The sequence below is a fragment of the Lates calcarifer genome, linkage group LG16_LG22 (assembly GCF_001640805.2).
Source record: "Lates calcarifer isolate ASB-BC8 linkage group LG16_LG22, TLL_Latcal_v3, whole genome shotgun sequence".
Classification (NCBI taxonomy): domain Eukaryota; kingdom Metazoa; phylum Chordata; class Actinopteri; family Centropomidae; genus Lates; species Lates calcarifer.
In genome coordinates, this window is record NC_066848.1 from 190,351 (window position 1) to 216,905 (window position 26,555).

The window sequence follows — 26,555 nt, forward strand, 5'->3', positions numbered from 1 at the left end:
AAAGAATTCACAGATGTTAAGTTGAGAGGTGCTGCTAGCAAACAGAAATACTATGTAGTTGGTTCTACAGGAGGACAGGACAGTATCAGATCCTTCTATAGACCTCGTTTATAACTCTGTTCTGTCAGAAGTAAAGACAGGAGTGATGTGATGTTACAGAGCTTCAGAACCTCTCAGGAGGTCACGATGGATAAAACGCGTTGACTTTGAAGGGTTCCTAACCATTAGACAAATGTAAATCTGAGGCTGTTTTGTCAGCTGCTTAACTTCTGGTTAAACTAAAAGGATCTGACTCAAAAAGCTCTGTCTCTGTAGGAATTCTGTCATAATGTTGTTCAGTCATCATTTTAAATTTATCACCTGATCTGAGATGGGACTGTGGTGTCCGAGTCAGTTTGATGTGTATTACTCCGCTGCTGAAAATAGTCCCCAGTAAATGTGTTGAACTATATTTCTGTGAGGTGTTTTTACAGTGGGAACCAATAAGTTTGGAGATGGATGAACACACAGTTGATCTGAGTCTGTTCACAGTAAGAACAAACAGAAAACCTCCGGACTGATCCTTTAAAACGGGACCAACAGAATGAGCTGATGTGACGGGTTGTGTTGGAGTTGTGTGACAGTCTGTGTGCAGTGTGTTGCTGGTTTGGTTGTTGTGGTTTCAGTCTGGATGAATGAGAGCAGACTGACACACCCTGGAAAATAACAGTCTGTCTGCCTCTTACTCTTTTCCTTCTGTCTTTCTCTATATTTGTTCCTCCTTTTTTCTCTTCTCCTGTCTTTCATTTTCTCGTTCTGTCTTTTGATCTCAGACTCTCGTTTTGCTCTGGTGTTTTCTCTCTGACTTTCTGTCTCCGTCTGCTGGTCAGTGACTCACTGCTTTAAGCCTTTCTCTCTCCAGGTGAGACGCCCGGTGGATTGAACCAATCTCAGCTCAGAGACAGGGGTGTCTGGCCAGGTGTCTGGATATGGCTTCATTTTTCTCCCCTCTAGGGTTGGGGATCAGACTTTTGTTCCATCTCCACCTGGATTTAACATGTTATCAGTCTCTTGGTATCTGGTCTGGGAGGAACATGTTAATGCGTATCACAGCATGATTGGGTCGGTCCGACCGTATCTGAAGGTTCTACAGAGGTAAAGTTTCACAAACCTCGTCTGTATTTCACCGTGGCTGTCGTACAGCTGCAGTCTGTCTGTCTGTCTTATGGCTGGTCGTCCTGAGGATGAGTGTGGGGACAGGTGTTCAGTCAGAGTAGGTTGCACAGGTGACGTTGCTGCACTGGTTTCTGGTTCGTCCGCTGCCTCACCTGTGTGTCAGCAGCAGGTGAATCCTCAGATCAGTTGTGTTTGCAACAGGATCAACTTTGTTTTCATTTATCCATCCACAGCATAAACTCCAGAAAGTTTCTCTTCTTCTAGGTCATGATTTTCTGTGTCATGATGGTTAGATTTTGGTGGTCGAAGGTCAAAGTTCACTGTGACCTCACGTTTTCAAACATATGTTCTCATCAGCCAGCGATTCTTCTTGCAAATCATATTTCCAGGCCTCAACATTTGTTTCAGGAGGGATATTCATACACTGGTTTTGAGGTGACCTGATGAAATTTCTCAACTGTAAGTTGTTTTTTTTTTTTTTTAGTTTAAAGGAATCATATATTTATTAACCAGTTATTCAGAAGTTCATCCTTGAGTCCAGGTGAACATTTGATTTTATCCAGGTAGCTGTGTTAGCACATGAGGAGGAGATGAGTTATTTTCTGAGAGGATGACGTCAGACAGTCACTCGTTTATAAACCAATCAGTAATTAGTACAGAGAGAGGCAGCACAGGTAGGTGAACGACAGGATTAGGTGTTTCAGGTAAAGTTCTTCAGGGTGTTTGTGGAACCAGAACTAACTCGGTCAAATGTAATAAAACATGAAGCTGGTTTAAAGTTTCAGGTGTTGACAGAGTTGACTTATATCCTCTATTTATGGCTGTGATTTTCTTGTTTTATTTGACATCATTTCTTCTCTGTGTAAAGCACTTTGGTCAACATGAGGTAACGGCTGTAGGACAGAGATGTGATGAACAGCAGGAAGTGGCATTTTATTATTTTTCTTTGTGACAGTTTTGATACAGATCAGCCGACTGGGAAGGAGAAGCCTTCATCACCTGTTAGAAAAGAAAGTGCACGAGATTTTCATTGTGGTTTCTCAGTAAACGGACAGAAAACCAGACAGACGTGTCAGCACTCAGGTGTGGCCTCTGCTGACAGCTGAAAGGTGCTGATGATGAGGGAGTTTCCTGGTTTATAGAAGGAATATGTGCACTTTAAAACCTGAATATTGTTCTTGGAAGAGTGAGGAAAAATGTTTACGTTCTTTACTGCAGAGATAACTTCTAAAGTCTGTGCAGTCGTAGTTATTCAGCTTTATTTTGTGCAGAATCACAGGGTTTATCTTGGCGGATGTTCTCCAGTAACTCAGCTGGTAACTCAGTGGATGTAGCTGCTGCAGTCAGAGGTGGATTGGCCCTGGTGGCTGCTGGGTAAAAAAGAAAAAAACAAGCATTTCCTGGCGTCCTGCTGAGTGAAGTTCCCCGGCTGCTGGTTATTTCTGTCCTTCGATGAATGGGTTGTGTTGGTGGAGGAAGGACTCGCCGACAGAAACATCCGCACTCGCTCTGTTCTCTCTCGTCTACACACCAGGAAATACTACGAACACACCGCTGAAACACTCGGCCTCTGGCTCCCGTTCGTGTGTTCATGGTGTTTGAATGGGTTTTATTTGACTTTGTTTTCCAGTGTGAGCGCTGCAGAACTCCTTCATGTTTCTGTCAGTCACATGTTGCTGCATCAGTCTCCTTTGTTTAATCTGCCGGGTTGTTGGTCACTTGTTGTTGTTCAAAGTGATTTAAAACCTCAGACCAGTTCAGATATTTGATCTCCTTCCTCCTCTCCAGAGGATGAACCCCTTAGTTTCCTGTAGCGCCACTCTCAGGACAGACTTTACAATGTCAGACTCTAAGATAAATCATCTTTAGGTTGGGGCTGTAATGAGCTCTGCAGCCTCTAGGAGGCGCTGACAGGAAATCTAACACCAGACAGAACATCAGTGTTGGACGATTCTGCAGAAATAATTATTAAAGTTACCTCCAGCTTCATTCTTTGTAGGTTTCCTGCTGTTGTAAAGTGAATATGAGACATTTAAAGACATCACTGGATTTTTATTCCTCTGCACCAGCAACAGTCGCAGTTAGAGGCGTCTTCAGGTTGTTGATCTGATTCTTCTGAATGTGATCACTCTGTGTGTGTGTTCACAACTATTGATGTGAGGAGCAGCCATCTTGAATTCTTATGTCGGGGTTGCTCTGACTTTCCCAGTTGGAAATCCAACCTCGGGGCATTCAGGTGACTAGGAACTCCGAAATTCTGACTTCTGAGTACAACTGGAACACAGCATTAGTTCCAACATTTTATTATTTAGCGTTATTCATACAAATATATTCACTGTGAAGTCAGAGAACCTGTTGCTCAGGATACACAGTGTAGTTCCAGGGTCAGGTCCTGGTGAACCAGTCACTCAGTCACATGTCATTCAAACAGTTCACTCATCATCTGTCAGAACAGCAACAGAAACTCACTGTGGAACCAGATTATCTGGTGTCTGTCGATCTGCAGCTCGAAGAGGAAACATTCACTGCAGCTTCACTAAAGAAAAAAAATGGACATTAGAAACACAGGATAAAAAATGGTAAAGTTCTTAAATCCCTCAGCAGCTGTTTCTTTGCAGGAGTTCAATTCTGATTCAGCTGAACTCTGAGGCTCTGATCTGAGGTGCTGCTAATTAGTGATTTAACTCTAATGAACTTTTCCTCTGCAGCAGCGGAAACTCCTGCTCCTCCTCATGAGAGCCAGCTTCATTGTAGCTTTTGATGGTTTTTGCGACCTAAAGAAACCTGCTAGGATCATCTCTATACATCAGTACCAGACTCCACTGACAAAAACAGGGATTTAACCAGGAGCTGCTGGAATACCACTGCCTCCATCTGTTAGTGTGTCTGTGTTACTGTGTGACTTTCAGTGGTGGAAGAAGTAATCAGATACTTTACTTGAAGTAAAAGTACCACACAGTAACACAGACACACTAACAGATGGAGGCAGTGGTATTCCAGCAGCTCCTGGTTAAATCCCTGTTTTTCTCTATGGAGTCTGGTGCTCATATATAGTGATGATTCTGGTCAAACTAAAAGGATCTGACTCTTTAATAATAACAAGAAAATAGTATGAAATAATCTGTCATCACATATTTATATTTGTACGTCAGTGATTTATGATCTGAAACAGCTGATCGAGTCTGATCCTCTGAGGGGAAGTTGGAGGTCATGAGGGGAAGTAGATCCAGTCCACACTGTGGTTCAACCACTTCCCACTTTCTGACTCTCATTCACAACTCTGACTTCATTTCCTCTTCATAGTCCAGTCTTTTCTCTTTGAAGAAGTCAGTTATTTAAACAGAGGCTGCGATGAAGGACGTCTGATGGAGAACGGACACGTTTCACCAACAGATAGGTGCGTTGAATTAAAAATAATTCTCCTCGGCTCAGGCGAAGTGAGAGTAAATGAAACTGTATTGATCCCTGAGGGGACGCTGGTCGATGCAGCAGCAAACAGAGAGAGAAACACTCCAGTTATAAATAGACTGCAGACTGAGGCTGGAGAGGAAACAGAACCACATCTACTGCTACAACATGTTTACAGAGAAACAAATGATAAATATGAAAATATATGCAGTTTACATGATGAAGCAGCTGTATTTTCCATGTTTGGCTGCATGTGATCATTTGCATCGAGGACAGGTTGATCCAGTTGTTTATTTGTTTATTAGATGTGTATAAGAATGTGGAGAGGCTGTCCAGTTCAACAAGGGAAGTGTATTTGTTCAGAGCTTTACATTAGATATTAAAGGTGTTCAAGCAGAGCTCTGGTATTTTTAACCTGTAAGTGATTGATAGGTACAAATATCTTCAGAACTGATGCAGCATTGATCAAGAGCCGTGTAATACCAGACTCCATTGACAAAAACAGGAGTTTTACCGAGCAGAACACAGGAGCTGTTGGAACACCACTGTCACTTAGTTTCTGTTACTGTGTGGTACTTTTACTTCAGTAAAGTATCTGATTACTTCTTCCACCACTGAAAGTCCACACAGTAACACAGACACACTAACAGATGGAGGCAGTGGTATTCCAGCAGCTCCTGGTTAAATCCCTGTTTTTCTCTATGGAGTCTGGTAGAGATATATATAGAGATGTTTCTGGCAGGTTTTGCAGTTAGTGCAGGATGCATTTTGAGTTTGTACCACTGGGGTACCACGAGCTGTCAGCACTTCCTGTTTGCTCTGTAACCATGGAAACAAACAGTCACTGAGTTACTGCTGATGCTGAGGAAAACGTCTGAATTAGTCAGTTTGTTCTTGAGCTTAAAACATGAACCTGGTTTTCTCTGTTTGTGTTGTCAGTGCTGCTCTGTTTAACCTCAGGTCATCTGTCTTTGACATGAACACACACACACACACACACACACACACACACACACACACTTTCTCTCATTCATTCATTCATTCATGTCTCACTGGTCTCTGGTCCTGTTCTTGGTCTCTGAGCTGAAGTGGATTTCAGTGACAGAAAAACCCAAAGTCTGAAATCAGCTTCTGCTGTCTGTTAGTGGTGTTGTTGTTGTTGTTGTTGTTGTTGTCGTTGTTGTCGTCGTCGTCATTGTTGTTGTTGTTGTTGTTGTTGTTTGTTGTTGTTTGTCGTTGTCATCGTTGTTGTTGTTGTTGTTGTTGTCGTTGTCATCGTTGTTGTTGTTGTTGTCGTGGTTGTTGTTGTCTGTATGAAACACCAGAGACAAAATACGACAGCAGACGACTCCAAAGACACAGAACACAGCTGCAAAGAGACACAGAACAACTACACATTACTACAAAGAGACAGAGAGCTTCTGCAGTTCTGCTTCAGTTCACAGGAGGAACGCTGAACAGGAACCAATCATTTTGACCTTCGGCAGAACAAGAAATAAGGATGTGAGAGTGTGTGTGGAGTAACGCCCTGTGTGTGTCTGTGTTGTTGTGTTGTCAGGGAGCGTCCGGTGAACCGCCCTCCCGAGCTGCTGTACCCGCAGGCCGACGTGGCCGAGCGTCTGGCGCTCGGCGGCAGCGACGAAGCGCTGGCCAACGGCACCAAGGCCGACCTGCAGGCCGCCAAACGCCTCGCCAAACGCCTCTACAACCTGGACGGCTTCAGGAAGTCTGACGTCGCCCGACACCTCGGAAAGAAGTCAGTGTCTTCACACCATCCACTTCCTGTCTGAGTCCACTGTCTTCATTTAACTCTGTCTGTCTGTCTGTCTGCAGTAATGAGTTCAGTCAGATGGTGGCGGAGGAATATCTCAGTAACTTTAACTTCACTGGTCTGACCATCGACCAGGCGCTCAGGTCAGTCCTCTTCTACTTGTTCTGATTCTTTTCTACTGAGAATAGAAAAGAAAAACACCATTGTTATGAATTCATTTTCATGGCTACAAACTGCAGGTGTTTTTACATTTCTGTATGAAAGAATTACTGCTACTGAATCAATGAATCGATAATTATTGAATGAGTTTTCATTTTAATTAATGGATTAAATGAACCTGTTCCTCCTACAGATGTTTCACAGTAAAAGTCAGGAAAGGGGGCAGATGTGACATTACAGCCAGTGGGAGGCTTTTAATGTGAAAGATCAATTCAGGAAATGTTGAGTTAATTAGCTGTTGGTGACCTAACGAGCTTGTCACTAACGAGCTCACCTGTGTTTGTTCAGGACGTTTCTGAGACAGTTTGCTCTGATGGGAGAAACTCAGGAGAGAGAGAGAGTCCTCGCTCACTTCTCCAGGAGATACAGACAGTGTAACCCTGAGAGCCTGAATACTGAAGGTACCTGTCTGTCTGTTCACCTGTCTGTCTGTTCACCTGTCTGTCTGTTCACCTGTCTGTCTGTTCACCTGTCTGTCTGTTTACCTGTCTGTACTGTTCACCTGTCTGTCTGTTCACCTGTCTGTCCTGATTTTAACATTGTGTGATGCCATTGTCTCTCACCTGTCTCTCACCTGTCTCCCTCTCAGACAGCGTCCACACTCTGACCTGTGCTGTCATGCTGCTGAACACTGACCTTCATGGAAACGTGAGTCTGATGTTTTTATATTTAATGAGACCTGTTGTAGTTTTACCTGATCACAGACTCAGGCAGCTGCTTCGCCTGCAGACGAGGAGGAGGGAGAAGTTTCCCTCTCAACAGGAACTCCTTATTTGGTCGAATGAAGCAGCAGTTTGTCACAAATGAACTGTGCTGCGTTCACTGTCCTGCTCAGGATCACGTCTGTTCATTCATCTGTTTCTGTCCTTCAGGACGTTTTAAGACTCAGATTGTTATTATATGTGTCTGACGACATTAAGACAGGATTCCTACAGAGACAGCTAGTGTGTGTGTGTGCTACTGTGTGGTACTTTTACTTCAGTAAAGTATCTGATTACTTCTTCCACCACTGAAAGTCTCACAGTAACACAGACACACTAACAGATGGAGGCAGTGGTATTCCAGCAGCTCCTGGTTAAATCCCTGTTTTTGTCTAATGGAGTCTGGTAGAGATATATAGAGATGTTTCTGGTTAAACTGAAAGGATCTGCACTCTTGTTTACAAAATAGTCTAAAAGGTAGACTATTATCACATTAACTAAAATTGTATTATTTTATTAACAATTGTGTGTGTGTGTGTGTGTGTGTGTGTGTGGTGTGTGTGTGCAGAACGTGGGGAAGAGGATGTCCTGCAGTCAGTTCATCTCCAACCTGGAAGGTCTCAACGATGGAAAAGACTTCCCCAAAGATCTGCTAAAGGTATGACTAACACACACACACACACACACACACACACACACTCACTCTTACACAACTAAAACCACAGTTACACAAACACACACAGGGATCCTTGGCTTGTGATTGTCAGACTGGGAAAAGAAAAGAATAAGAGAGATGCATTAATTTCACTTCTCATGACTCCCGGGTAAAACGAGTGTGTGTTTGTGTTGTGACTGTGTCGTTGTATACTGTGTGTGTGTGTGTGTGTGTGTGTGTGTGTGTGTGTGTGTGTGTCAGTCTCTCGTTCTCCCACTCTCTTATTTCCATCTCAGTTTTTCCATCTCAGCCTCTGAGCGATCAACATGAATCTGCGTCACCTCTTCACCTCCATCATCATCATCATCATCATCATCTCCTCTCTGTGTTAATGTGTGTGTGTGTGTGTGTGTGTGTGTGTGTGTGTGTGTGTGTGGCCTTCAGCTTGTCTCTGGTTTGATGGCTGATGGTTGACGGTGGAGCAGTGAGTGTGTGGGCAGCAGCTCTGACTCTGACTGAGAGGGAGAAAAAAAAACAGTGAATGCAGAATATTTATAACTGAAAAATATGAATTATACTGAGAGAGGAGAGTAAACACTCTGCTCCTGTTCTCAGAGTTTCATTCCAAAATAATGCTTCTTTTTCTTTTCATTCTGTTTTTTATCTTCTGAAGACTTTATTGTAAAAAGTCACTGTGTGACTTTCAGTGATGGAAGAAGTAATCAGATACTTTACTGAAGTAAAAGTACCACACAGTAACACAGACACACTAACAGATGGAGGCAGTGGTATTCCAGCAGCTCCTGGTTAAATCGCTGTTTTTCTCTATGGAGTCTGGTAGAGAGATATAGAGATGTTTCTGCTCAGGCTGTCTGTGAGAACACATTAACAAAATGGACTGTATGTGTGTGTATGTGTGTGTGTGTGTGTGTGTGTGTGTGTGTGTGTATGTGTATGTGTGTGTGTGTGTGTGTGTGTGTGTGTGTGTGTGTGTGTGTGTGCATTAGTAATCACAGAGCTGTGTCCTCTGAGAGTCTTTAACTCACCTGATGAATCATTTCTCATTTGCCAACATGTATTAGTCTGAATACACACACACACACACACACACACACACAGTGTGTGTCAGTCTGTTGTGCATCGCTGAAACACTGATTCATTTCTCTTTTCCTCAGTTTTCACTTCCATCTCGTTTCATTGTTCCAGAGTTTTTCGTTTCTCTCACTTCTATTTGAATCTTATCATCTTATTTGATTTGAACGTTATCGATCGCTGAAGGAAATCAGGTCACTGCAGCAGCAAATCAAACAGCCAATGAGGAGGCAGAAAATAATTTCTCTACCTGAACATGTGACGAGAAACAAGAACAAGAGGAACAGACACATAATGAAACAAAACAACCAGAGGGAGAATATTAAATATATGTCAGAGTGTAAAAATATACACATGAAATATTAAAAGAAAAATAATGTTGTCAAAACATATATACAATATTTCAAATGCTAATTATTAAAGTGTGTGTTAAAACAAATTATATATAAACTTTGTCACATAAAGATGTTTGAAGCCTAAATCCAATCTCCAGAAGTAAGAAGCTAATGTTAGGCTATAAACCAACTACACCACGGTCACATGACGTCACTCCACCACTAAGCTTCCAACTGGTCATTTCATTTAGCTCTGAGCTCTTCTACAAAAGCCTTTCTTCTTAGAAAGTTAGTGAGAGTTTGAAAGAGCGTGAGTAGAAACACAACGAGGCTGTAAAGGTGGACTGGTGAGTAGATGGGTTTTCATGTTAACGTCCCCGACAACCTCTGTAGTCTCATTTAGACACTCGTTAGCAACCGCCTTTTTTAAGACACGTAAAAGCTTCAAACATCAGGAGTGGGGGATTTACTGACCCATTTTATGTCGGAGAATCAAACCTGAAAATGTCTGGAGCTTGTGTTAAAACCACAGACCTTATTTCAGACATTTAACCAGAAACACACTGACAACAGGAAGAGCTAACATGCTAACATGCTAACTGACTTCCTGGTTTTAGGATCAGTCCTACAGCACTCCCCGGTGTTAGGGGCCTCAATCAGATGCTGGATCAGATCAGGAGTCCAGGTCTACACCCCGGGCTCTTTGTCGTGTTCCTCCAGATGTTTCTGAGCAGGCTTGGTGGTGGACTGGGTTTGTCTTCCTGCTGGGGGAGGCCCCTGACATTGGGGAGTGCTGTTGCCATGGGGATGTGTGCTTGGTCTCCAAGTATTAGAGCAAATAAAATATCCACTTCAGTATGAGTTAAATCAGATATATTTAAACACAATAAATGTGTTTTAAATGCAGTAAACACTGAAACTAAAGCAGTGTCAATATATTTAGTTATTGATTAATGTGTATTGATCTGATCAGAAGCCGTGATGTCGATGTTTTCATCCTGTTTTTAATATTTTTAGTCTTTTCTCTGCTGAACGTCTCCGCTCTGCATTTACATTCAGCTCTGTGAATCCTCCATGATTGACAGCTCTGAGGAGAGCAGGGGGCGGGCTGAAGCTCCGATCCCCACGCTCTGATTGGCTGCTGCAGCTGAGAGAAAATGCGCATTGAGAGAGCGAGGGAATAAAGAGAGAGAGAGGGAGAGAGGGGGGAAGAGCGAGCAACAGTCCTCAACAGTTCAGAGTCTCAGCGGAGAGAGGAGGAGGAGGAGGAGAAATAAAAGAAGAGGAAGAAAAAGAGGAGAGGAGGAGGAGGAGTGAGCTCACCTGACGGAGGGAATCTCCTGCAGGAGGAAGACGACAACAAGAAGAAGAGGAGGAGGAGAAGAAGAGTGGGAGTGAAGTTGGAGGACGAAGAGATCAACATCTGAAGAGGAGGAAGGAGGGATTTTCTCTCTCTCTGTTTCTTTTTTTCCTGTGCAACAGGAGAAACTCTCCTCTTTTTCTCCCCAGCAGCTCATCCCTCTCTCTCATCTCCACCTCCCTCCATCCCTCCATCCTCAGTCAGGGCTGGAGGAAGCTGACGTCAGTTTTGGGGTGCTCTCTCTCTCTCTCTCTCTCTCTCTCTCTCTCTGTCTGCATGTGTGGGTGTGCTCGCTCGCCCCCTCTGCCTCCCTGTTTTTCTTTTCTCTTTCTCTTCTGTTTTTTTCGGCTCTGCATGTTTTGGATGTGAGAGCGAGCTGCTGATGCTGCTGATGCTTCTCCTCCGTCACGCAGCTTTATTTGCAGTCCAGGGATTCTCCTCCACCTTCGCCTTCGCCGCCGCCGCCGCTGCAGCAGGACATTCAACAACAAACTGACTCTGAGACTCTGGAGAATCGAGGAGGAGAGGAAGGAGAAGATCAGAGCTGGTTTGGATATTTTGGGGGTTTTCTCTGCAGGAGTGTGAGCTGATGAATTTCCACCTCACTGCCTCTGAATCGTTGATGGATTAGACTGAAACATCGTTGCTGCTGATGATTAATGAGACGTGAAGTGAACGCTCCGACTCTCCTCTGTGAAATAACATCAGATAAAACTTTATTTACTCTGAAAATCTAAAACCGACAGACTTTAACTTTGGGCTGAGGACGTTTGATTTATTCAGTGGAACTGATCAATAATTCAAACATTTTCTTCACTTGAAATCAAATCTCTCCGACTTAATGAGAGATTTCAGCTGCAGTTTGAACTCATTTTAATCTTTATTTTCTCAGTCAATGAAAAAGCTTCTTCAACATGAAAACCACTAAATAATTCACTGTAATATAAAATCTAAAATCTTTTTCCTGGAGAAAATATCTCTTAGATTTTTCTAAAACTTCCTTTTTCTGGCAAAAAAAAAAAAAAAAAAAAAATTCAGACATTTGAGTTATTATTAATATACAGTGGCATTAATCAATAATTAAAACATTTCTTCACTCACTTCAGTTTAAATCAAATCTTTTTTTGGTTGTGACTTTTAACTGAAACCACAGAATTAGAAATATAAATATAGAAATATTTCTGTTCTGGTCTTTGAAGGAGAACCAGTAAATCATTTATATAAGAGAGAAATTACCTCCAAATTTTTCTAAAATTTCCTTTTCTGGCTGAAAAAAATCAGAGATTTGATTCATTCAGAGGCATTAATGTCTTTTGATAACTGTGACTGTTTAACTCATTAACTGCAGAATTATAAAGGTATAAACTGAAAGATCAGACATTAGATTTTAGTCATTTCTCCAGGGAAAAAAGGTTTTCTGCTTTTCTCTGTTTAAATCTAATAACGTGAAACAGTTTAATCCGTCTCTGTGGTCCGGTCTCGGTCCTCGGTGTCCGTCAGCTCTGGCTGTTTGTCAGCAGCCTCTTTTTGTTTTTGTCGTTTTGCCTCCAAACACCTGAGCGAGCGGCCGGCAGCTGTCAGCCAGCAGGATTATGAGCTGGATGAAAAGCTGCTGTGTTTTTATGCATAATGAATAAAGCTGAATCCATAATGCAGCAGGCTGAGCTCCACCGAGGACACAATCAATCCAGACTCTGAAACCAGTCGACAGTAGAATCCTGCTTCTATTTTAAACACCCTCGTCTCCTCGTCTCCTCGTCTCCTCATCTCCTCGTCTCCTTAGCTCAGTCCTCATCAGAATCCATGTTGTCAGAGTGGAATCAGTAGAAACACTGAGTCAGCTGCAGGTCAGAAACAGGAACACCTGATAAATCTTTGGAGGCTGCAGAGTCGAGTTTTGACGTCTCTAAATCTTCTTGAATTATTTGGAGGTCATCTTCTAAAAGTCTTTGAGTTTAAAGCCTCAGTTGTACAAAAAACTTTTGGACAAAGTTCCTGCAGTTTGGACCACTTCCTGTTCACTTCCTGTTTCTCTTTTCACCGTAAAGACTCTGAAGTTCAGTCGGTCTTTTCTAAACCAGACTCAGATCCTCCTCCTCCTCTGGACTCGTCACGATGATCGGCGTCAACAGCATCCACTCGACGGGCCGCATGCGGTCTCGGTCGCTCTGCTCGGTCCGCAGCGGGCGGGACTCGAGGGACACCGACCCGTTCAGGTATCCCAGAACCCCCCGGTCCCGCTCCCTCAAACCGCTGGCCTTCCCCGACCTGCTGGGAAAAACCCAGGATGGACAGCAGCACCTGCACAGCCGCAAGAAGAAGGTAGAACCCAACAGAACCGGGAGATGTGGTTTTATGTTTTCATTCTTATTTACCTTTTACTCCTGGACCACGAGGCCAGAACAGAACATCTGAGTCCTGCAAGCAGCGAGTCCAGAAAACCTGGAAGTTACAAAAACTGGTCTCAAAAAAGCAAAAGTTCCTGAGGTGTTGGAGGCAGCTGTAGGAGCAGAATTATGTGTTCTGAGGCTTTTAATATGAAACAGGAAGTGTGAGTTTCATCGACATGATCAAAAAAACACTGGATTGAATTAATTTTTAGCTCGTGTTTAGATTAAAAATATTAACAATATATAATTAAACTGTCTGAGGTTTATTAATAATTTATTTTCATCTTTTGATACTCAGTGATATGCAGGTCGTCAGTGTGCCTTAAAACAAGAATTTGAGATGGAGACGACTGAAACCTGAAATTCTCTTTAATAAACTCCCCAAAGAAAGAATCAAATAAAATATAAAACTCTGGAACAAAATAACTTGTGGTTCATTAGATGACGTGTTTCAGGTCATTAATGAAAGTCAAACAGGAAGCCAAGGGTCCCCCACACACACACACACACACACACACACTCACACACACACACACTCACTTGTATAAACAGTACGTGTGACAGTGTGTGTGTTGTGTCTCTGCAGACTCTCTACAGCTCCATCAAGAACGAGAAGCTTCAGTGGACGATGTGAGTTTTTCCTCCGGTTTGAACCATCGACTGGTTTCTACTGGTTTAACATCTGAAGTGTTTCAGCTCCATCTGCTGTGTGTGTCTGTGTGTGTTGTTTGTGCTGTGTGTGTTGTTTGTGCTGTGTGTGTTAATGTGTGTGTGTGTGTCCCTGCTGCTGCTGCTGCCCCAACTCCCATATTTAAGCCTCTGTTGCCGTGGTAACCGTATCCCTGCTTCTTTCCTCTTTGTAATTACAGGTCAGCATCCCAACGCCCATGCACGACTGTGGACACACACACACACACACACACACACACACACACACATATCCAGGCGTCCTGTGTGCATTTTGCATCTGTCCTCCCTCATGTTCAGCCTCTTTCTTTGCTTTAACTCGTCAGTTTTGTTTGTGTTGTTGTTGTTGTTGTGTAGCTGTGATGACATGTTTGTGTTGTTCTTGTTGACAAAATGAGATGAGATGTTGAGATGAGTTCATGGACCAGGTGACATGAGATGAAGGAAAGATGATTTCACAACTTAACGAGGAGTTAAAGCTTCAGCTGTCCACACACAGCACAGCTCTGCTAACTAGCTGCTAGCCGCCACACAGGCATGTTTGAAAACAACTGCAGTGGTTGATCGAAATAGTTTCTGATCCATTTCGTCTGTCGATCGATTAAATAAGGAAGATATGTAGTTAGAGTAAAGAAGTAATGAAGTATTCACACAGTCTGATGTCAGGGAAGATGATCAATCAATGAAGTTTGATTTGAGACTAGTTCATAAAAGAAGATGATGAAATGATGAAAAATTGAATTAGATGAACACTGATTGATGAAGAGACAGTAAACGAAATGATAAGTGATTTAATACGAAGAGCAAACGCTGAGAACATGATGAAACTGATGTTTGACTGAGTTCACAGGTCAGCTGTCAGGTTCAGGGCAGGAATGAAATTTGCACCACGTTCAGAAAGTTTCTCTTTGAAAAGTGAAGCTTTGTGTATTTTATCAACTTTGTGTAAAACTGCCATCTAGTGGCCAAAATGCCAGTTTACCTCAGTGTGGTACGACAAACTACTCTCCAAGTTTTGTGTTGATCGGACAGAAAGGTGTGAAGATTTAACAGCTCTTCCTGTGTACGAGGACACAGCATTTTTTGGAATAAAACTCCTTTAATAAACTGTCATTATGAGAGGACGTAGATCAGATCAGAGTTTCATAAAGATCGCACCGACCACCTGAAACTAGTGTGAGAAAATAATTTTTCTGTATTTTGAAAGAAAACGCTGCTTAGTGATCAATGTGATGCCAAATTTTGCACAGAGCCTCAGGTGGCCGTGACAAACATAGTTTCATGTTTAGTGGCGTGATTGTCGCTAAGATATGCAGCACTTCCTGTTTTGACGGGTACGTACAGGAAGTTGTTCGTTACACATATCAAATTAAAAAGTATAAAAGTCTGTGACAAGAGATGAGCAGATGAGATAGTTGGGCTTTTATTTGATTCATATCTCTAATTTTGTCTTTTATTTTAACCTTTATTAACCAGGACGTTTCCACTGAGATAAAGAATCAGACCAGCAGCAAAGTTACAGACAGAAAACACAAGAGACAAAATTAAAAAAGAAGTTAAATTAAGCACATTTCAAGATTAAGTTCAAGTTAAAACCAGTGAGATCTTCAGGAATCTGCCTTAATTCTTTCATTTTGGATTTAGAAGCAGATGAATTCATTAATTCCTGCTGCAGCGTGTTTCATGCTACAGGTGCAGAAAACACACGTTTTCTAATTTTGGTGCAGAGACGAAAGTAAAAGGAAGTTCTGAGAACACAGACAGGATTGTCCTGGACTTCTAATTTTTGTCAAAGAGGAAAACTCTTGTGTTGATGAGTTCAGCTCTGGATTCACCTCCTCTCTTCTCTCTGCTGAAGTGATGAGGAGGAGTTGAGGAAGTCGATGTCGGAGCTGGCCGACGTCCGAACAGACTCGGCCTCCCACACCATGAAACGACTGGGCAGCGGAGGAAACCCACTGGTGGGTGTCGCCCAGCAGGCCGATGGCGAGCTCTACAAGAGCGGCTTCCTGGTCCGCAAAGTCCACGCTGACCCTGACGGGAAGAGAAGTACGTCACTGTGATCTCCTGTCTTCTTCTGTTTATTCAGTGTTTGTTGTGTTTAAAGAGAAACACTTTGTTGTTGTATGTGGATTAAGACACACACACGTCCTTTAATGTTTCTCGACAACCGCTCGTCCAGAAACCTTCAAAGTCGACTCTGCACTTCCTCTGGTCCTCAGCAACACGTTTGAAGTCAACTGTAAAGTTTGAAGTCCAACTGAATGAGCGGCTGTTGAGAAAATTGAAGGACAGACAGACAGAGATTCCTCAGTTTATATTCTGATAAAAACTGAGACCTTCCAGTGATAACTGTCCGCCATGTTCTGTGTGAATTAAGGATTAACTCTGTGAGAAGATAAAGATCAAAATTAACTCTTACTTGCTGTGTCTAACATCCCATGATGCCTTGTTCCTCCCAGCACCGCGGGGTAAGAGGGGGTGGAAGTCTTTCTATGCCATGCTGAAGGGGCTGGTACTCTATCTGCAGAAGGTAAATATATCAACTACATTTCCCAGCAGCCCTCTTGTCTCTTACACAGTACCAGTCTATTTTTAAACATGTGTGTCCCAGATCAGATTGATATCAGAACAGAAACACACATCTGGGTCAGACAGAGACGACACCAGAACTGATCTGTTTTCCTATTTTAAACTGTTTGATTTGAACGTCTGATTTAAACCTGACACAGTTTCTGCTTCAGTGTTTATAAACTCTGTGAAGGAGTATGTCCACTAAAGCTGTAGGATTCCTACAGAGACAGATCCTTTTCAGTTTAACCACAGACATCTCTATATATCTCTACCAGACTCCACTGACAAAAACAGGGATTTAACCAGGAGCTGCTGGAATTCCACTGCCTCCATCTGTTAGTGTGTCTGTGTTACTGTGAGACTTTCAGGTGGTGGAAGAAGTAATCAGATACTTTACTGAAGTAAAAGTACCACACAGTAACACAGACACACTAACAGATGGAGGCAGTTGTACTTTTCCTCTTTTTAAAGTAACTAATTATTCCATAACTGCTGCTTCACCTGAACCAGGTGTGGTGAATTTAAAATGCTGCAGCTTTAAACCTGATTGGATGCTGATGTGACGCTGCTCTGTGATTGGCTGACAGGATGAGTACCGTGCAGAGCGAGAGCTGACGGAGGAGGACGTGAAGAACGCCGTGTCCATCCATCACTCTCTGGCCATGAGAGCGGCTGACTACAGCAAGAGACCCAACGTCTTCTACCTGAGGACGGCCGACTGGAGAGTCTTCCTGTTCCAGGCTCCGTAAGACACCGCCCACCTGACACCTGAGTCCAGCTGCAGGTGGATCAGACGATCAGGTTCCATGTTGTTATCTCTGTGTTTCCTGCAGGAACGCTGAACAGATGCAGTCGTGGATCACGCGCATCAACGTGGTGGCGGCCATGTTTTCAGCTCCTCCATTTCCAGCGGCGATCGGCTCTCAGAAGAGGTTCAGCCGCCCTCTGCTGCCGGGATCCAACACCAAACTGTCCCAGGTATGGACTCGGATTCACCTGGAACCAGAGGAGCTGGTTCTCAGGTCGTCAGGTGAACTCACCTCTCTCTGCTTTATCGTCTGTCTCGACAGGAGGAGCAGGTCAAGTCCCACGAGAACCGGTTCAGGGCGGTTTCCTCCGAGCTGGCCGACCTCACAGCCTCCACCCCGGACCGAAAGGTCAAAGGTCGTGAGCTGGAGGAGCACAAACTCCGACAGGAGTACCTGGAGTTTGAGGTGAGAAGAAACACACGGCTGATTAATGAAAGTTTATTTTCTGTTCACGTTACAGAGAAGAACGTTTATTTTATTCAGTATCAGTCTTTAATATTTATCTTTATACATTCGCACGTTTACAGACTCTCAGGTGAAAAGAAAAAACAGTCAAACAAAAGCACAGGTTTGATTTTTAATAAAGGAATGAGTCTCCTGTACAGATCGATGGATTAACCAGCTGATGTTCTTTTCAGATAACTGGAATCAGTTGATGTTCATGAGGCCGATAAACAACAAATGTCTGCAGTGAACTAAAAGCAGCAGAGACACATTTATTGTTCTGTGTTCATGTGAAGAAACATTAGTGACATTATTTATTTCTGAACGTTTTCTCTCAGAAATGAGGAGAAGCTGCTGATAAAACTTTACTTAACTTTCTGAAACGCTCAGACGTTCAGAGTCACTTAAATCACCTTTCTTCCTCATTTTGAACTCAGTCTGAGTTAAAACAGACTGACAGTGTCAGCAGCCCGACAGGAGAGACGTGGCACAGGGAGGATTTTATAACTTATGAACTTTCTGTCTGCAGTGTTTCTACTGTTTACAGTTTGTGGCAGCTGAAATGTTATGAAGTTACAGCTGCAGAGGGCTTTTAATTTGAAATGACGGTCACAGGAAGTGGAGGTTGAAGCGAGAGAGGAAGGTAGATTTAACTCGCTGACTTTGTTAGATTTGTAATAATACTTGATCCTCACTCTGCTGGGACAAATCTTAAATCCTTGAATAAAAATACACAAAAAAACCAGAGGGGGCAGTAAAATCTAGGAAGGAAAATATCCCCTCCTCCTCAGCAGGACCTCAAACTGTCCGACAGACTTCCTGAAGTTTATCTGGTGAAGCTTCAGCTCCTGTTTATTCACAGTATTTCACATTTTCCTGTTGTTTATTTGTGTTGACGTCACATTTAGACCCTGAAAACATGTCTCTACATCTCAGGCAGAAAATAAAATCAAATAAGAAGCAGGACTGAAATATAGTTTTAATAAGAAAAATCAGTTTCTGACCAAAACGGCTTGATGTTTCTTCTCTGACTGATTTCAGAGCTGCAGTAAAAATCCCTCTGAGGTCTGACAGACTGACTGAAGTGTTTTCAGACTGCAGCTCCTTCTGTCTCGTTTCTGCTCGTCTTCATCACAAACTGTCACTGAATCAGTCTGTCTGGTGTCAAACAGGCTGCAGAGACACAAACACTCTGTCAGGAACATGCAGCTTGCTTAAAGGAACACGTTGCTGTTTTTTTAGCTCGTCAGTGACAGATCCTGTTTACTCTCTGCTCCTGCAGAAAATCCTCCGTCAGGTTTTTATATTCACTTCTCTTGGTTTGGGTCAAATTCACCTGCAGAGAGTTGGTTTTTAAGATATGATACATAAACATCTGAAAATCGCTTCACTCAAAAATGCCTGAGAAACAAAGTAAACAGACGTGGTGCGTTCGTGTGTTCTGTTTCTTAAAGCGCCGTCAGACTAAACAATATTTCCACATCAAATCTGTTATTTGGAAGATACTTGTGTTTCTGTTGATTCTTGCAAACTCTGTGCAATGGGAAAAAACAGTCTGAGTTCATCATGAGTTTATCCTTCTGAAATCAGAAAGTCGTGTTTGACCAGTGACGTTTGACGTTCAATACCAGACTCCATTGACAAAAAGAGGGATTTTACTGGGAGTTACTGTGTGGTACTTTTACTTCAGTAAAGTATCTGATTACTTCTTCCACCACCGAAAGTCACACAGTAACACAGACACACTAACAGATGGAGGCAGTGGTATTCCAGCAGCTCCTGGTTAAATCCCTGTTTTGTCAATGGAGTCTGGTAGAGATATACAGAGATGTTTCTGGTTAAATACTCTTTCATAAAAAGCTGTATCTTGTTTCCTCTCGTACAGAAAACCCGTTACGGTACGTACGCCATGCTGCTCAGAGCCAAGCTGTCAAGCGGAGACGAGGACCTGACGGCCTTCGAGTCTCGCCTGTTTGATGACGGCGGCCTGCAGAGGGCGCACTCCAGCCCCACGCTGCCTCAGGACACTGCCAACAAGGAGAAAATCCGAGGGACCAAGACTTCGAAAAGCTTAAAGGTCACGTCATCTTCGTCCTCTTCAACCTCCAAGACCGGCAGCGCCAGCGCCAGGGAGGGAAGCAAGAAGAAGAATGGGAGCAACCAGCGGCCAGAGCTGCAGAAACAAAGCAGCAAACCGGAGGAGGCGCCGTAAGGCAGCGAGTTATACAAAGTGTGTAGCTGGAGACGGACATGAAGCATCATGGGTAGCAGGCTGACATCCTCCTTTAAACCTTTTCTGTTAAACCTCAGTCAGATTCTGATTGGCTGAGGGGATTTTCCTCCAGAGCCAAGCTGAGACGTTCAAGGTCGGCGGGAGAGGAGACGCTCGTCATGAAGGAGGAAGATGAACTGACGCGTTTGTGGAAACATTCAGGAAACACTAATGAGGTTTGAAAGGTGAATCTGAACGCCGTCACTCCGCTGTCACGTTATTTCTCCTCCAAACACCGACCTCAGCAGGTCAAACAGCTGCTGAGTTTCAGAATAAAAGCTTTATTTCCTGTTCAAGCTTTCATTTCAGGGACTTTCTGGAAGTGTAGTTATGTTAAAATGATGCAGATGGAGCTTAAGTATCAGTAATTATTTGGTCTCCAGCAGCAGCGTTTGACTCCAGGACCCCTTCCAGGAACCTTCCAGGACCCCTCCAGGAACCTTTCTGGATCAGGTTTTGTTTGTAGGTACTTTTATTTTTTCTCTCTCAGAGCGACAAACAGTGACCTCCTGCATCGACATCACTCTGCTTCTCCTAGCAACGGACCGGAGGAGCAGGTTGCCATGCCAACCACATGTGACAGACAGAGTGCGTGGGACTGTTGCCGCAGTGACCAAGCAAAGGGAAGGAGGGGATGAGACTCTGCAGTCAGAACTCCCTCGACCAAACAAACAAACAGACAGACAGACAAACAGACAGACAATACCTCCTCCTCAGCACTTCACAGGGGTGTGTGTGTGTGTGTGTGTGTGTGTGTGTGTGTGTGTGTGTGTGTGTGTGTGTGTGTGTGTGTGTGTGTGGGGTAAAGTATTGTGAGTACACAGTAGTACTGCGTTGATGTGTACTTCCAGGACTGTAAATACAAACTGAACATGCTGGACGGAGGCTGATCAGTGTCACTGCAGTTTGTTTTTGTTGTTTTGTTTTGTTTTTTCACAGAGTTCTGCTGGAAACTGATGAACTGTACAGAGGATCATTAGTGACCAAAACTACTGACTGAGCAACAACAACAAAATGAATTTAAACTTCATGCAACACCCAGGTTGACTAGTTCTATGTTCATGTGATTGAATACAAAACCAGCTATTGCAAATTAAAAAAACAAAGGATAAAATTTAATATAAAAGATTAAAATATTAATATGAAGAACATCAGCAAAATGGACTAAGAAAAATAAACACATTTTTAAATGTTTGTAATTAAAAAAAAATCCTGATAATAAAAATACTAAAAAAAATGTTACACAGAATTTAATCATGCAAATCCACAATGTATGTTTTTTTTTGTTTGTTTGTTTTGTTTTTTTGGGAAACACTTTGAATTTACAGGTAATTTTTGAATGATTTTCTAAGATGTTTCCTGGACACTGTTCAATAGTACATTTACAATTAATTAATTTTTAAAAAGAGTCATTATAAACGATAAAACAAAAATTAGTTTAAACTGAACAGTTTTTGAAGGAGAGTTTTATTTTACCTACAATTGGTAGCAAAAACAAAATTTCTTTCTTCAAGATTATTGTGAAATTATGGATAAAGCGTGGGGCTGTACCCAACTCTGAATTTTCAGTCGAGTCAAATTTAGCTGTTCAATGCAACAATACACAGTCACAGACATTAAAAACAATATATCGATCAGGATTTGACTCCACTTCCTGTAATTGTTTCAAATTAAAAGCCCTCTGCAGACGTGTCATTGCGACTTCATGATATTGCAGTGGTGACAATAATTTTCCTACCACACTGTTGTCTTGATTAAATGATTAAATTGGGCATAAAATATCAGATATAATAATAATTCTTCAAATGTCTTGTTTCAAAGATATTCCGTTTACTGTATCAGAAAGAAAAGCATGAAAATATTTTTATTAATGACTAAAACGATTACTCAATTCAAATCAAAATAGTTGCCAATTTGTTTTTTATTGGTTCGACTAATATCAGTCGATTACGGTTTAAATTAGTTTTGTGCTCTCACTCAGTAGTTTTGTCATTAATGGACTTCCATAGCTGTTCTCTCCGTGCTGGAAACTATTGAGAGGACACGATGCTGGAAACTAATTTATGTCTGAATCCGTCCACTTTGTCTCCACATTCCTCCTGATCAATGTGACCAGGATGAAACATATCAAAAAAAGACTTTCCTCTTTAAGTTTATGTAACTTCAGAAATAATGTTGTTGTTGTTTATTAATCAATGAAAGGTGAAAGGTGGCTTCAGGTCACTGTGACAGAGCTGAAGACTCGGAGGCAGTTTGTCCAGCTGGAGACAAGAATCAGAAGCTGTGAGTTTCAATCATTGTGATGAAACAAACTTCAGCATCAATGTTTTTTCTTTGTTCTCAGTCTCCAGTGAAAACATCAAGTCTCTCTGTCTTCTGTTACAAACCGACACTCATCACTTCAGTTGTCTTTTTTAAAGTGAAGTAAATGAAGCTTTGCTCTTTAAAGACAGCTCAAAGTGAAATCAGTCTCCCGATTATCTTCACTACCCAACACTACTCTTCAACATGCAGTTACCTCTCGCTGCCACTTGGGGTCCCCAGAGTTTAAAGCTGTTCAACAGCAGCACAGAGGTAGAGTGGACGTCTTTGTATCCTTGAGTTTGGACTGTGGATAAATAATAATACATCCATGGTTTGGACATTTCCACCATCTCTAGAGGAAACAAAAGCAGAGAGGCTTCCCTGACTATTCTCTCTCTCCACAATCCCAGAAGTCAGTTCAGTTAAACCTCATCCAGGTTAGGCCATGTGATATAATATGATTAATTTATGGATTACAGGCATTAGAAAATCCAAAGAATAACATGTCAAAGTGAAAACATTTCATTTCTAACATGGTCCCAAGATGATAAGACAAAAACACAAACATAAAGCTGAACAATAAAACCCTGAAATCTCAGAGACAGTTCCATAAAGTGCCCGCCATCATCTCCTGGCGCCCAACTTAATAAAATATATTAATAATGCGGTGGTCAAAAATCCACAGAGAATCAATTAACTTAAACAGAAGACCATGAGAAGCAGCAAATTTACACATTTGAAAACCTGGAAAGTCAAATATTGAGCATTTTTGTTTGAAAAATAACTTCAACAATTAATCAGTTGTCAGACTGTATTGACTAATAGATCAATCAATCAATTATTGCTGTAGTCCTAGACATTATATTTGACTACAAACACAACAGATTCAGTATTGTCAGTCCTGGATTTCCATTTGGGGAACGGTTAGTCTCAGTAAATGTGAAACTCTAAAAACGTCCAGTCACCTTTGGTTTCTTTCTTGTAATGTAACACTGCAGTGTTTCCCACATGATCCTGTTATCCACTATGAATGATAATTATGTGAAAAACTGAACAGACGGGGCTCCATGTTTCCTGGAGGCTGAACAGTTTAATATGTTTAGAAAACAAATGCAGTAACAGGAGACACCAGGTGGCAGCAGAGATGAGCTGATTGTTGTTGGTTCTTCAGGACTCTGAAGAGTTTCTGGTTTCATTTCAATTTTATTACAAAATAAGTTTCATTTTAAAACACTGGGTATGTTGCCTGAATATATCCTATCAGCACTCCATCCTCAAAAACAAAATTGTTACTAAAGTAAAAGTCTTCAGAATATTCATATATTCATTATTTTGCCAAAGGGTTTGCATTATTTTGAAATGAAACTCTTCAGATTTCTATTGGTTTTTACAGGTGTGTGATCAAGAACACAAAATGCTGGAACCTTTTTAATCCTAAATGATAATCTGTGAGTCCAGATTATCTGAAAACACTGAAGGGAAACTTGAAGATCTGGTCTGTGTGAAGACCAGAGTACTGAAGGGAGGAGGAAAGAGGTTTTGAAATTTTGGCTGCGGTGCGGCTGAGTTTTGGTCGATTGAAACAAACAGTGAGAAGTTTTCCAGTGAGCGGTGGAAATCAGTGTCATTTTGTGAAATTCCTTAAGGATTACAGAGACCGATGCTCGTGTTGCTGATGGGAAAAACTCCCTGGACTCTCAGTGGGAATGAGTCAGTTGATGGTTGCAGAAGAGGAAACACTGAGTGGGACAAACAGAGAAAAGTTCAACTTTTCTTTGGTCTGTTATCTGGACCTGAGTGATCGTCTCCACTCTGTTCTTCAGAAGAGGCTGGAAAGGACTTTAAACACAAATTTCAAAGGTACTGATGGAATTAAAGAGCACATTACAGTTAAAAAGTGTTCATGGTCAGAAGGTTGTCAGAAGTTGTCAGGTGACCTAATAAGAAAAGACAGTCTGTGACAACCACAAGCAATATCCCCAGTTACAGATTAAGACACCTTTCATGCTGACCTTGTTTGATCCAAACCAAAACAGCAGGTGTGAAAGATGTCTTTGACCACAGTCCAACCAAAAGAGGTGGTCTTGGTCTGGATCACAGACCCAGTTTGAACTGCATATCCCATCAGGCCTGACACTGTTTCAGACCCTCCCATAAGGAGCTAAAAGGAGAATCAACAAGTCTATACATGTTTGTGGGTAGGACTTAATTTATATATGCTGCTCTGATTGGATGTTTTTTTTTTTTTTTTTGTCATTTTCTTCTTCACATCTCTGTTTAAGTTCTGTCTCTGAGTTTCTGCTTCATTTTTATAAATCTGAACCTTTCACAATGTCTCCTCATCAGGCTGCTGGATGATTTCTTTAGTCTGAGTCAGATGTTGTCCGGACTGGACTGACAATCTCTAGTTTCACTGGCTTCATTTCTGACGATCACTGTGCTTAAAGATGTTTTTCAGTATTCCTCTAAGAGCCCATGGGTTCTTAAGTACCTTTGAAATGATAACCAGACCTTTTTCATAAAGACCAATGTGATTTTTGTCCGGCGGCAGGACTGAAGAGCAGAGAGGACATGATCACTCTTACGACCCAGAATCCATCCATCAGCCTCTTTTCGTCATCATGGACATGAACACAAACAGGAGGAATCTATTTACTCAGTCCACCAGCTGCCACAGAGACGTTCAGAGACAGCAGGGTCCAGATTTATCCTCCTGTGCTGTTTGACCCTCACCGGGTCGTATTTACTCCCTCAACTATCCAGTAACACTTGTGTATTTCGGGTGTATTTTTCGCACTGTGCAATGTAAAGCAGCATAGGATGAGTTTGTCTAAAAGTCATGGCCGCTTTCAGCTCTTTGTCTGTGTCCAAACCCTGTAAATAAATGTACAAGTTCACATTGAGAAGCCATATTGTAGTTGGGCTAAACGCCTAGCTAGCGCTCGCTGCGATTTAGGGCACTTTGGTTTAGATATTTTAGAGTGAAAGCAGTTGTTGAATCGACCGGTTTATTTATTCTGTTCATCGTCGTTTCCTGATCGACAAGTTTCTGTGAACGTTTTGTTTTTTCCGGCTTTGCTGCGGCCTGAATGTTCGCCGCTAGCTGGCCGAGTGATAGCTGTACATACTGTCCACATCCTGTGAGGTTTTGGTCATAGTGAAACACAAACAACATGTTTGTATCATTTTGAAGGCTTAGAGGCAGAAATAAAAACATTTTGAAAAGAAGACGAGAAGGTCTGAGAGTCATTTCTATTCAGCGTCTCAGAAAAACTCAGCATTTGTGTTTGTGTTTTTTCATGATTCACTCTTTCAGGTTTCTTAATCTTTTATATTAAAACTGAAATTTAAATTCTGACTGTAACACACTGAGAATTAATAATGTGATGTCATGATCGCTCCACCAACTGCAGCACAAATACTATGAAAACACACTGATTCATGTTAAAAGCTTGTTCAAGTTTTATGTCTCTGGAAAATGTCCTCAACAAAATCCACGTGTAGAGGTTTCATGGAGCTCAACCTTCAGCCAGTTTCCACCAATCCGCGTTGGTCTGCCGATGTTGGCTGACGTGTGACGTCATTGCCATGACGTATGGCGTCATTGAACGTGTCCGGCGGCGGATAAACAATGTCGGAAAAACGATTGAAAATAAAGAAGACCAACGTTGAGTCGCCGCTTTGTGTTTTTTTTACTTCACTAAAGAAGAAGTCTGGGTGTTCAAACACGGCGCGGAGGTGTTTTTATCCAACACGACTGAAGCTGGACGCTGAGCAAACCTGTGGCGCGGAGGTAAGCTAACACACAGTAGTGTTAACATTAGCCTTAGCCTGCTCTCTTAAATAACTGCTCAGTCGCCTTTAGGAGGAGGATAAGACTCCGTTTATGTTTCTCTAGCTAAAGTGACCATGATGTAATGTGGACGGATAAAATCTGGATGGTTGTTTATTTCTCTTTGCGGTCGTTGTTGTTGTTGTTGTTGGGTTCCATCTTGTTTATTTTGAGGTTTAGCATTTTGTCTCTTTATGTTCATTTTGCATCGTTGTGTGTCTCAGGTTTGTGTTGACTCTGTGCTGCATTGGATTGTGTCTCTTTGTGTTTGTGTGTCTGTTCCTATTAATCCTGTTAACCTGTCCTTCCATTGATCCCCTGCTGTCAAAGTCATTTGTTTGTGGTGACTTGATATTTGATTTAATACAGTTTTTTTCAAATATAACTCGGGAAAGTGTGATTGTCAAGTCATGGTGGAGGTTCACTGATATTTTGAGTTTACTTTGCCGCCACTGGCACCAGATGTCTTGACTGTGTTCATGGCATTATGAAATCTGAAGACTACCAAAGAGTTTTGGAGCACAATGTAGGGTCCAGAGTCAGGGAG

General features: G+C 42.1%; 1 protein-coding gene across 2 annotated transcripts in view; it reads left to right on the top strand.

Annotated features, from left to right (window-relative positions):
- psda (pleckstrin and Sec7 domain containing a) overlaps positions 1–25,404 on the top strand; it is a 38,473-nt gene extending 13,069 nt beyond the window's left edge. For both annotated transcript variants that reach the window (XM_018662178.2, XM_018662180.2), the window contains exons 7-18: positions 6,122–6,319; positions 6,397–6,477; positions 6,842–6,954; positions 7,143–7,201; positions 7,823–7,912; positions 13,673–13,716; positions 15,632–15,822; positions 16,236–16,306; positions 16,935–17,092; positions 17,181–17,325; positions 17,418–17,561; positions 19,486–25,404. In XM_018662178.2, coding sequence (XP_018517694.1) covers positions 6,122–6,319; positions 6,397–6,477; positions 6,842–6,954; positions 7,143–7,201; positions 7,823–7,912; positions 13,673–13,716; positions 15,632–15,822; positions 16,236–16,306; positions 16,935–17,092; positions 17,181–17,325; positions 17,418–17,561; positions 19,486–19,812 — 1,621 coding nt within the window. In that variant the 3' untranslated portion in view covers positions 19,813–25,404. The remainder of the gene's footprint in view (positions 1–6,121; positions 6,320–6,396; positions 6,478–6,841; positions 6,955–7,142; positions 7,202–7,822; positions 7,913–13,672; positions 13,717–15,631; positions 15,823–16,235; positions 16,307–16,934; positions 17,093–17,180; positions 17,326–17,417; positions 17,562–19,485) is intronic.
- The last annotated feature ends 1,151 nt before the right edge of the window (positions 25,405–26,555 follow it).